This window comes from Ischnura elegans, chromosome 3 (genome assembly GCF_921293095.1).
Source record: "Ischnura elegans chromosome 3, ioIscEleg1.1, whole genome shotgun sequence".
In the NCBI taxonomy this organism is placed as follows: domain Eukaryota; kingdom Metazoa; phylum Arthropoda; class Insecta; order Odonata; family Coenagrionidae; genus Ischnura; species Ischnura elegans.
In genome coordinates, this window is record NC_060248.1 from 14,847,753 (window position 1) to 14,860,481 (window position 12,729).

The window sequence follows — 12,729 nt, forward strand, 5'->3', positions numbered from 1 at the left end:
TTCAATTTTGAATTTTGACAAAGTACTCAATCTTACCCAATGCATTGAAGATTCTTGCAAGGAATATCTGAAAATTCACCTTCGTTAAGTACTTTTGAAGAACGCTGAAATACATCGTAGCCTTTTTTAAATGAAAAAATCATTTGCATGATATTTGCTTCTAAAGATAATTGAGCCAATAAGTGTGGAGGACTACATAAAATTTTCAATTATTCACCTGCTTTCCTTCAATGATGTTCCTAATGAACTCTTGTACGTGTAGCTGTTGGTGATGTTTCTTCGGGTGTACTCCGTCTAACTATCCAGTTTTTGCCCGGAGTTTCGTGGCTTTTTCTGGTCACTCTCTCATGGGGAATGAGGATAATATTTCTGTGGAGGGTATTTATATGGAAGGAGGTAGAAAGGGAAGGGAGTGAAGGAGTTGTTATTTTATTTTGCATAATTTAAGAGCAGGATCTCACGTGTGCCTTATCGTTAAAACACAGCCCCATCTGTGGGTAACTTTTCTCGGGATTCCCGCCGGGTTAATGATTTTATAACGGCCAACGTTTCAAGTACCGTCTCGGAACTCATCATCAGGGCTGATTTTCAGCCCTGATGACGTTGGCCGTTATAAAAACATTAACCCGGTGGGAATCCCGAGAAAAAATTACCCACATTATTCGCCGGGAAAACATAAAATCACATTTCAGCCCCATCTGTGTTTGAAAAATAAGGCACAAATTCTGCAAGCATTTCTTAATCTCCACAACGCCTCTCGGATTATCCCCGGTTTGCCGCTTTAGCTTTTTACTTTAGCATTTTTGAAGTAAATCGCATATCCCATATGCTCCGCCACGGCTGACTTCAATGGTTGTGCCAGTTGAATAGCACGACAGTGGTCTACCACCATTGTTTATACATAGCGCCCGATTCGCCGGTATATTTGAAATCTCTACCTCAAGCCTCCTACTTGGAAAGGGGCTGTGTCCTTCACACTCCTCAGGATATTTTAAGTTTCATATGTGGCTTAAAAATTGTTTTCATTTCATGTTTCTCTTCTATGATTGCTTTTTCTATGATGTCGTCAGCAATTGGCAACATGCTATCTCTTTCGCCGTGGACGTCTTCCCCTGAAGCCTTCCCTTTGATTTCTCGACTGGATTTGATATCGATTTAATATTAAGGCTTTCAGGAACAAGCACAGTTTGGTTCACATTTTATCAGGACCACATATTTGTTGTCTTGTAAATAGACTGTGGGACATTCTTGAGTTCAGATGTTTTGTAGAGCTGTTTTGTGTATTTTTTGCATTATAATTGTCTCTGCTGGCATATCATCCATTCATGAAACCGTATTCTTCCTCAGGTCTTACGATTCTGCATTAAAGTCCTATGTTGACATGGTTAGTCTCATTTCATTATTTTCTACTTCAATTTCCTATTTGATCACTTTTGCTTCCTTCCTCTTCCATTTCTATGATTTTTCTTCGTTTACAATCGGAATCTATACATTCATGTCACTTGCATATTGCCTTTAAATAGCTCCTTACGGCTGTGTAGGCAGCTTCCACAATACCGTGGGAAATGGTATTTTCTACACCATCACATAGATTCTTCATACACGTTTCTTTATCTTTCCTCTGTTTTCGACAAAGCTCGTTCGTTATTATCATGTAATAGTACTTCTGTCCTTCACACTTTCGAATCTGTTTTCCACGAGGTCTAATACTTCATCTGAGATCCATCGCTTTTTCTCTATCACTTTTCTTCTCTCGATACCTCGATTTTCATCTCCCTATTGTTCACTTTCAAACATATCCCATAATTAGATGGATGTTCATCCCAATAGGGTAGTTTCCTTCATCAAAGAAAAGGAAATGCATTGATAGCGATTCGTTACCCACCATTAGTGTATTCATAATATATAAATTATTTGGTTTTAGAAATCCCAGTTTAGACGAACGGCAACGGTTAATTTTAACCTCATTTGAAAAAGGCCAGATTGGCGCCCATGCGATTCCACTCCACGTGACGTCACAGGGACCTAGTTTCTATACGAGTAGATAGGATTTTTACATCGTCAGAGAATACCAATGCATGCATGAGGCAAAGAGCTCAGGGAAACATCTCTTAATAATCACATATTAAAAATACTTAAGTTTGGAAAGTTTCCATTGTTTGATAGGGGAATTATAATCCTTATTTAAGCCAAACGCTACCTGCTAGGAGGGTACTCTGCTACCTGCTACCAGCCTGCGTCGTATCAGCGCTAGAGCCTCGCCCCAAGGTATCCTCACACGCCGCTTGCTGGAACCAGAAATACGTCACACGAACTTTTCCCATCATTCCCACTTAGCCGTCGCGTTATCGCGCTCTTGAAAATTTTCACTTTTCGTTTAATCGTGAAAAATAGGTTTTGTCATTCGAAAATCAAAGAGCGTGAAATGCGCACTCCAGGAGTAGGTAATAATCTTTCGATTTAGGCAATAAAAAAATAATAGGAAACCACCCTATTGCGTCACGATCACTGTCGACTTCTGGCCCAGAGTAGCTTTTTCAGCCCTTCGTCTGATTTTTAAATCTCTGCTAAGCTAAAATGTGCAGTAGATGAAGTATATTTTGTATGCTAAATATTTAAATAGTATTTCCTTCGAATATACCATTCCCATGCGATTCTTAAATAGGTTGATGGCAACCACTTACTTGTGTTCTGTGCAGAATTCTTTGTGTATTTATCCTCTTTCATTTATTGATCCATATTTTCCCGTTTTTCTTCTATCTTGGCCTTCTCCTACGATCCCATAAAATAATAAGATTTTATTAATCTCTTAACTGTTTGATTTCTCCCGGGATATTATCGTTTACTCCTTCTACCACTTCATATTCGTAATCTGACGATAGAATGTAAACCTTTACCACTGTTTTAGTCTCGACCCATACCATTACTATCCCTTTTTCGTTCTGCAGGAAGTCTAATTCATGCATTTCTGACATTCCTGTCTTCGAGGAATGGTTTATTTTAGCTCAATTTGAAGTTAAGGCTTCGATGAAGACATTCAATATCAATAAAATGTATTTGTTTCCATTCTCTACCACTTTTAATTTTAATCCAATTTCATTTCAATCGCAAACTAACAACGGCGTTAGTTATTTTTACTTGCATTATTAATAATTATTTGATGAAATTTGTCCAAGGTCTGGACTGTTCCACCGTGAGCCTTGAAACATGGCTCAGGTTTCAACGATAATTCGTCTTCTATAAGAGCTCTTACGATAATCATAGCTCTCTTAAATACATATTCATAGCCAGGGATGGTGGGGTGGGGGGAGAGAAATTGGTTGAGGGAGTCATAAGCGATGTCTAGGGGATGTGATGGGGATTATTATAATATGTGAAAGTGCTGGATTGGTGTTGGGCGAAAGAATATGACTCGAGGATCAACCAATTTCTTTAAATCATTCCTTTTTTCCAAGGGGTTTCGGCTTTCTTCATTTACAAATACATATTATTTTCATTTGGCTATCGTTGTCATAGTTACTGGTATTTAATCGTTTGGCGATGTTACTTTCGTGGTCGGCGATTTTAAAATAGCTTGAAAGTTTTCATTTATCAGAATGCTCATAATCATTGCCTCATACCACACATCACAGTCTCTTTTCCTAAGAGACCAAAGTCCACTTTTTGCCAAAGGGTCGAATGCAATGGGACTACGAAGATGAGGCCTCACTCCGTCCCGTAGAAAGTCACATTTATGCCGTTTGCCGCTTCGGACGCATTTAAAAGCGGTTTTCCGAAAAATATTTCCGAATCACGGCGATTGAGTCCAGAGGGATCCATTCATACTCAGTATTTAATATATGATAGTTGCAACCGCTAGGAATACCACTGAAAAGACATGAATTTGTTTGTTAGCATCATTATCAAAATGAATTTCTGTTAGCACCGCAAGTGCAGAATCCAGAGAATGGCTAAAGCCCCTTCCACGAGTATCCAATTTACACTCGATGAAGTGGTTATTTTGTTCGTAACCCCACTATTGCTGGGAGGTGTTACCACCACATAAACCCCCCTTGTCCTAATCACGAATCCGCCACTGCAGGTGATAGCTCACATCTCCGTGATTTTCGGATCGCTATGCCTGCACGCGAGCGGTGACTTTTGTAACTCCATTTAAATGCGCGGTGGGTGAAAACATATCTAGAGGCGAACTGAAGGATCCTCTTTGGAATAAATTTTATAATTCCCATAATAATTTACCTACATCGGTGAACTAATAGGCTATTTCGAGGAAATGAATCATGACATCTTAGGGACTCCCATATCTCACAAATTCCGTACGAATTCCAATGCATTTTAATGCAGAATTTTAGGTCCAAATGTGAAGTGGTACATGCAGGCCATGGGCAACCCGGTGTACCAGGACTCACTTTTGGTCTAATGGGCCGATTTAATTAATTGATTTTAACAGAACCATTCGGACGCTGTGGCGCATAGTTTTTAAAGGTAAAGTGGATAACATCTTGTGGGGGAATATGTCTTTAATTCATATATAAAAGTGTCCTTAACATCAACATCGTAAGGCATCGTTCAGATATTTGGTTTGTCGCACCTCTCCACCTGATGCTCCAATCATAGCTTCTTTTAACACTTACTTTAATTCTATAGTTTTACACCCTTCGAGACCTGCTCGTTCGAGGCCCTACTCTGCCGTTCTTGGTCATTATCTGTCCTTCAATGACTATTTGCGTCAGACCAACGTGTCTCATGATAAAGCAGATTTAATTATCCATTCACCCTCCCTAGGTTTTGGGGAGAACTCTCTCTTTCTCTTCTTAAGACTTCCTCATTACTCGATACACGCACAATTTATCTATTCTGACTTTCCGAAAGCACCAAACCCAGATTTCTCTTCTGCTGTCATCTTCACACGCCGCAACCATAAAAAAGTATGCTCCAATTGTAAATTATGATGAACTTCATCCTTACTTCTGCCCTCATATTACTGGCTGCTTGGATACTCCACTTTTTGAGGAATGCCTTGTTTTCTTGGGCCATTCTGCCGGTGCGCCTGTTGATATCTGCGTGTGGGTAAAACGTTTAAGCTTGCTTACCTCTCGTGTTCTTCATTCCTTCATCCTCCATCTCTTCAACCAACACTTCTGCGAGTAAATTATCTCCAGCTCCTTGAACATCATGGCTGGATATCCTTTCAGGAAGAAACACACCTTCCTCTCTGCCGGTCGCATTTTGTCTTTCTTGACTAAGTATGCTAGTTTATACCTAGTCATTGCTATCGCCTTGAAGTTTACAGAGAATATAGAGAAACTTTACCATTTTCATAACTACCCTGTATAAAAAATAATTTTTGGAATGAGGAAATAACGAGGCAAAACTTTTATGATAAGCTTCTGAAGGATAGACTTTACTCTAAGAGATTGCGATAATTTGTAACTAGAGCCATGTTAGATGTCCGTGAGTGGAACTGTGAAAGTTATTATTTGAAATCAACTTCTTGATTTCGACTACCACCAGATCAGATAAGACAGAGTTATATTTACGATGAACTAACACCCTAGCGCGTTGATCGCAAAGGTTTGATAAAATATTTAAGCAGAGTTACTGCTATACCCGTTGAATTGAAATAATATGCATATTAACAATAGCTAAATTCAGATTATAATGGGTACCTACGTATAGGTTGCTTATCGGTTTGCTGTTCTTTCTTTGGAACTTTTCGGAAACACACAAATGAATTAATCAAATCCATTTATCTGGTTTTCCGTCTCAGTTTTAATTGAAAACATTAAGTTCGTCCCAAAATTACTCCTTTGAGGATTCAGTCTCACGCTAAATTATTGCTATAAAAAGATTTCCAAACACATATGTATTGATAATTTATTAAATTGCATAATGTTTAGCTAAATTTTCTGAAAATGCCTCTTCGCTGACGTAATCGAATGATAATATAAGAACCTGCATTATTTTGTCCACCGTCACTATCATAAGCCATCATTCAGTAGATTGTTTCTTTATTTATCTCAATTACCCCCAAGAGCATCACAATGTGGCTTTACCTCGGGAGTATAACTATTAACAACAGACGATCACACACACTCATGTCCTGAAAGGGGAAAACTTCCAGGCGGGACTCGAACCCGCGACCTTCGGTATGGTAGGCTAGGACGCCACCGAGGCCTAAACAATACACCCCGTTATCCTCTCAGTTGAGCTAGTATTTTCCTGATTGCGTATTTCTTCTGCATTTCATCCGTAATAAACTGATCTAATTAACTCATTGGGGGCGTTCGATTGCTCTCTCAGTCGATCCATTTGACCTTCATCATAACTCCTGTAACTGCACATTTAGAATTATTCCACCTTCCAACTTCTCGGCTGCTGTCAATGGCCAATGTCCATGCCTCGCTCCCATACTGAAACATCCTCCATACGTAATAACTGATCCATCGTTTCCTTGCTCCTATTCTTGTATTTTAGGCTGCAGGTGGATCCTTCTTTTTGTAGAATGCCCGATTCGCATTCGCTATTCTACTGTTTCTCTCTCGTGTCATTCATCGCCAATGGCTCGCCTTCCGAAGTAGCAAAACCAATCTTGTCTCCTCCATGTTTTATTATCCTAGTTTAATATTTGTCCTCTTCTCTTTCTCTTTTCTGCTATTATAGTTTTCTTTTTATTGATTGATTTCATCTGATGTTTAGCCATCGTCCTTTCTATATATTTCTGTCTTCTTCAAATCCCCATCTGTCTCCGATATGACTACTAGTGGCATAGTTTGACACAGTTTCTAATTCCTTCTCGTTAGACATTGACACATGACGTATTCTCCTTGTTTTTCTTTATGGATTTCTCTATTTAAATTCCACATTGAGATAAAAAAATTAGCCCTCGTTTTCAATTTATAATTATTAATGTTAGTGGAACTGCAAACCCCACAACGAATGTAAAAGATATCCTAATTAGAACTAATATTAATTTTTAAGAGTCGGTGATAATGTGCCAATAGATATAAATTATGAAAGTTTTTAAACCATTGCCTTCATGCCAAGAAGGACGTGTAAAAATTTGATTTCGATTGATTTGGAAGTTTTCTGGGTTATCGCGAGCAAATATATCATCTATCTTCTTTCTAATAGCATGATAACCCTGTAGCACTTCATAATTTTCATTTCATTTCGCCCATTCCGACGCTTACCTCTTGTTAAGTCAAAATCAGCATCGATTCCGAAAGGATAGGTCGTGTGAGAGTCACCTAGCCCTCTTTCTGTGTGACTTTCTTCTGGAGAGAGGTGCGTTTAAGCAGACGCGATAATTTTCGATTTAAAAACTTCGATAAAATTCCGCACGTGAAATTAATAGTTAAACAAGAAGCCAGATACATACAGATATTATATGCTGGATAAAGGATTTATTAAATAAATGCGAAGAAAGTGTAGTGTAAGACGGCGTTAGTTCAGACATGGCGGAGGCATCACATCCGGCGTACCCCATGGAAGTGTTATTGGTCACTCATTGTTCCTTTTGTACAATATTGATATCACTGCCGTTGCATATATGTAGTTTAATTTGATTGTTCGCGGATGATGCAGTGCTGTATAGGGATATAAACACCGAGTCGGACAGAATTTCGCTTTAAGGAGATCTCGATGCGTTAAACGATTTATGTGATTAATGGTATTTAGAGATAAATAATAAAAGAATTGTTTTTAATTTTTGGAAAAAGATAGACTTTTCCAACGAAACGTATTCAATTAATAAAGAAAAGCTATTATATGTAGAGTCGGTTAAATACTTAGGAGTAACTGTTACCCAGGACTTAACCTGAAGAAAGCGCATTCACGAAAATAACGAGCATATAAATGCTACATTAGGATTTATTAAAATGATTCTTTGAAACTGCGATGAAAGAGTAAAATTAACGATGTTGTTATTCTCCCATGAGACCCACATTTTGAGTGCACCGTTTTGGGACCGTATGAAAAAGGGGTGTTTTCCAATATTCATAAAACACAGAGGCGAGCAACATGGTTTGTTGAAAATTGCTAGGATAAACATGTAGTGTCACTGAATTAATTCGGAATTTATAACAAGGGAGTCAATCCAATCGAAGGGTGAAACCTATTATAATATTTTGAGGAAATTTCAAGTAGATTACTTTTTGTCTGATGATAGAGCCGAATTTTAATGGTACAAAACGATGACAAGGAATAGATGAGGGAAAATAGAGACTTTAGTTCCGATAGATTTTAAGATGCTCACTCGTAGTTTTATTTGCATGGTAACCAGTTCGTGTCCTTAGCACACTCCTAGTTTCTGGTCTATCCGCGTGTCGCTGTCCTATGTGCTTTGCCTGTGTCCGACGAACAAGCTCGTGTCTGATAAAGGCTAGGATGAGTGCTGCAGGGATAGTGTGGATTCACCCCCTGCCACACACCATGGTGTTAGCTTGCTCGGAAACTAGTGGGTGTAGATGAGAATGCCGTCTTCGCATAGGACACGAACATTTTACCTCACGGAAAATATTAATGTAAAAGTTTTGTATCCTAAAAACAGGAGTTTACTGATATGGGTGTATTCCACATACACTGATAATGATACTGTATATATTGCTGGGAAATGCAAATTGAAGAATCTATCGTAATTGCCATATTAATCAACATAAATCTCTTAAAGTTTATCCAAAAATAATAAGCTAAAACATTCATTTGGCTTCATACTTATCGATACTATATTATTATGTGCATTACTAGAAAAAAAATCAGAATACTGATGTAAATGGTTTGCAGCAAAAGAACTATCAGTATCGATAATGAACTCTTACTCAGACAGAATATGCTAAAACAAGATTTATTTTTGATATTTGTAACTAAATATGATTTACTTTAGCGCAAAGAACTGTTGAATTGAACTTTCATGCCAAAAACAGACAATATGGTGGTTTCCTTTTATTTTTTTATTGCCTTAATCGAAAGATTATTACTCCTGGAGTACGTATTTCATGCTTTTAGATTTTTAAATAACGATATCTATTTTTAGCGATTAAATGAAAAGTGAAAATTTTCAAGATAGTAGGTGAATGATATTAACGATTTCATGTTGTAAAACTGCAATTGTGTATATATACGTGTAATAATATTTTAAAGGAAAATCGCCTATGCTGAATATTTGTGAATGGCCTTCCATTGATTGACAATTATTTTTTAATTTTCATTATAGTTCTGTGTTGTCGAAACCGCCATGGACTTCGGTAACGTAATAGCAGCTATAGCTGCTTACCGCAGGTATCGTATGATACGGAACCAGCGACAGAATATGCAATTAGAAATTGCTCGTCTGGAGCGGTTAATTGCCATGAATTTTAGGCGACGTAGAGCCCTGAGAAGAGCTTGGGCTTATATTCGAGCCCAAGCGGTATGAGAGAGAGACGTCCCTGCTTGGCTGGAAGATAGGTTTCTGCAAACATTTCGTGTCTCTAGGGACGTTTGACATGCTATGCCGAGAACTGGCACCGTTCATCGGTCGACAGGATACGGCAATGAGGCCTGCCCTACCGGTGGCGAAGAGGGTCGCTGTAGCCCTCTTCTATTTAAAATCTGGGGCTGATTATGGAGTGGTAGGCCTTGCTTTTGGCGTGGGGAAAGCTACTGTGCATGTCATTGTAAGGGACTTCTGCCGAGCTGTCCTTGACAGATATTTTATGGAATGTATAGTGTTCCCGTCGACGGAGGAGAAAATGGCCGCCAAGGAGAACTGCTTCCGCACCCGGTGGAACTTCCCGGGAACCATCGGTGCCATTGACGGGTGCCATATACCTATGAAGACCCCAATCCACGGAGGAGCTGATTATTACAATTACAAAGGGTGGCACTCGGTCATCCTTTCGGCTGTAGTGGACAGTCAGTATAGGTAAGTAGTCATTAATGGTTAAAAATAATGTTATATACTTCACGCTGACCTCGTATAACCTGCAGGTTCATTTACTGCAATAGTGGTTATCTGGGGAGGGTCCATGATGCTGGTGTGCTGCGGGCTAGTTCCTTGTGGGATGTCATCACTAATGGCGGCTTACCTGGGAAGTACCACTTAATTGGTGACGGGGCTTTCCCCCTGGGAGCCAATATGATGAAGCCTTTCCTGAGGCCAAATGGACCCCACAAAGAGCATTTCAATTACCGGTGGGTTTCCTGTTTGATACCCATCATGAAGTCATAGTCATGTTATCCCCTGAATTTTAATTTATTGTAACCTCTTACAGACTCTCCAGGGCCCGGATGGTAGTGGAGAATGCTTTTGGGCGCCTCAAGGGCAGATGGCGAGTCCTCCTTAAAGCCTCTGAAGTGGACGTTGCAAGGCTAGTGGAAGTCATAAATACCTGCTGCATCCTACACAACATCTGTGAGGAAAATAGGGAGGTGTTCTGGGCGGATTGGCTCGAAGAAGCAAATGCTGCTGAGAACATGTTTCCGCAACCCCAAGATGAAGCTGGTGGGGACAATTTTGTTGATGAGGAAGAGAAGAGAGAAGTTCTGGCACAGCAACTTTATGATGCTGTGCGATAACTCGACGAAATCCTCAACTCATAAACCAGTCCTTTTCAGGACTACCAATTACTCAAGGGTAATTGTTCTCCATGACAAAGCTTTCCTTACAACCCTGTTCCCACCTGAAGGAAAACAGCCCTTCATTTTTAACCTTGCTGTAAAACACACCAGCAGGCACTGTATTTTAAGCAATTCTATCATAATTACAAAGACCCTTTCCGAAGTACTAAGGGAAGAATAGAGCAGAAATGAGTTTTGCATAAGTAAATTATCACTGGCACTTACATTTTACATTAGTACCTAGCTCATAACCAATAGTGACCAGTGCACATAAAGTTATCACATAGTACTGCAATAATGTGATCCCTCATAGGTAACTCATGGGCCTTTCCCCTCACTCGCAAACCCCGCTGTGAGAATGGACCATCCTTCAACCATTTCCTAACCCTTACATACTCACTCGCTTTTAGGAGGCCTGCCAACTGTGGTAACTAGATCACTCTTACCTTAGGAAATTGTTATAGCAGAAACAAACCTAATGATACACCTTCAATAAAAAAATCATAATGCCTCACGAACCGCTGAGCTACACATGCAAAATATATGAATTACATATTCTCATCGAATTATGAGAAGGAAAACTAGCAATGCTGGGGAGGAATGGGTTGAAAAGCAACTGAGACACAATAAAATTCTGTTTTTCAAATTTTATTTAAGATTTTTGGACGCAACACAACAATTTTCCTAATGCCACAAATAGATGATAAAGATGCAACTGTAGATAGACTGGCGGTTGTTGGAGAGATGGTGAGGCTGGTGGTTGTTGGAGAGATGGTGGGGCTGGCGGCTGTTACAGACACTGTGGGGCTGGGGGTGGGTATGAGAATGGAGGGGCTGGGGGTTGGTATGGGCATGGGAGGGCTGGGGGTTGGTATTGTCATGGGGGGCCTGGGGGTTGGTATGGGAATGGGGGGGGCTAGGAGAAGGTACGGAAATTGGGGGGCTCGGATAAGGAGGGGAGATGTTGGTACTAGGGTGGCACAATGGGAGTGGGTAGTTGGAGGAAGGTCCCCTCACCACCGACTCCACGAGCATTCTCAGGTACTCCAGGGCCCTCTCCTCCCTTTCCTCCTGCCTCCTCAGCATGCCCATGTAGTCTTCATGTAATTACATCGGATTCACTCCTCCTCTTCCTCCGCGTTACTGATGGAGTGGCTGGAGCGGCTGAGGTGGATGGACCCCCATCATCACCCGTGATCACTTCTCTGAAACACAATATTAAGGAAGCATTACTTGTCAAACAATGGAATATGAATCGTGCCAGTTATTTAGAACTTCTATGATATCAAATGGAAAAACATAGGGAACGGATTGAGGACTCCATTCCCTATGGTCCTTAAGAGACTAAACAGCAAATGAGTTACCAAGTTATGGTGATTCTGTGCAATGCCAGGTTACACTCATTCAAACAAGCATTCACTTACATTAGTTAGATGATTTGCATCTTTCAATTATGCCTTGGCTCACAGCAAGAAACTTATTCACATTACATATTTCCCATCCCATTGAGGCTATTGTTTAAAAGGAATGAAAAGCTACCACTGGAGTGATATCTCTAAGCAACATTAAGGTGATTACGTGATTGAAGCACATGTTACATTCTATGAGTTAGTACTTACGATGATATTAGGGAGTCCATCCTTGCCTCAGGAGTCCCCGCCGGAGCAGTGGCATTAAGCTTATGGAGTGCATCCCAATGCTCCCACTCCGGCGGAGAGTCCCCTGACCTTATCCCCCGCTTCAACCCTAGGTACCTCCGCCTCAGGTTATTAACCTTATCTTTAATCTGGCTGGCAGACCTTGGGTATCATAGGGTTGACAGCCGCTCCGCCAGCTCCACCGCGTGGCTCCTCAGATTGCTCTGTAACCTATTCAAAGTAAAAGAAGTGATCAACTACTTTGCAACAACTGACTTAAAATAGTATTTCTTAGGAGAAGAGGGAAAATGTAACATTATTATTGCCCACCCTAATCCACAAAGTTATGGAAATTCAGCATTACAAGAGATGAGCCATTAACATAAGCAAGGCAAGGGCCCCAGAACATTTTGGTCTCAATAGGATATTCTGATTAGAAGTTTTCCGAGACGAGAAAAACTTAATTTAAATCATTTCATAAGAATTAAAAATT

The 12,729-nt window shown here is 40.0% G+C and overlaps 1 protein-coding gene across 1 annotated transcript; it reads left to right on the plus strand.

Moving 5' to 3' along the window:
• Positions 1–9,485: 9,485 nt before the first annotated feature.
• Positions 9,486–10,557, plus strand: LOC124154917 (protein ALP1-like). The gene is made up of 3 exons (XM_046528690.1): positions 9,486–9,904; positions 9,970–10,173; positions 10,254–10,557. The coding sequence occupies exons 1-3, from the start codon at positions 9,486–9,488 to the stop codon at positions 10,555–10,557; spliced, it is 927 nt and encodes a 308-aa protein (XP_046384646.1).
• The last annotated feature ends 2,172 nt before the right edge of the window (positions 10,558–12,729 follow it).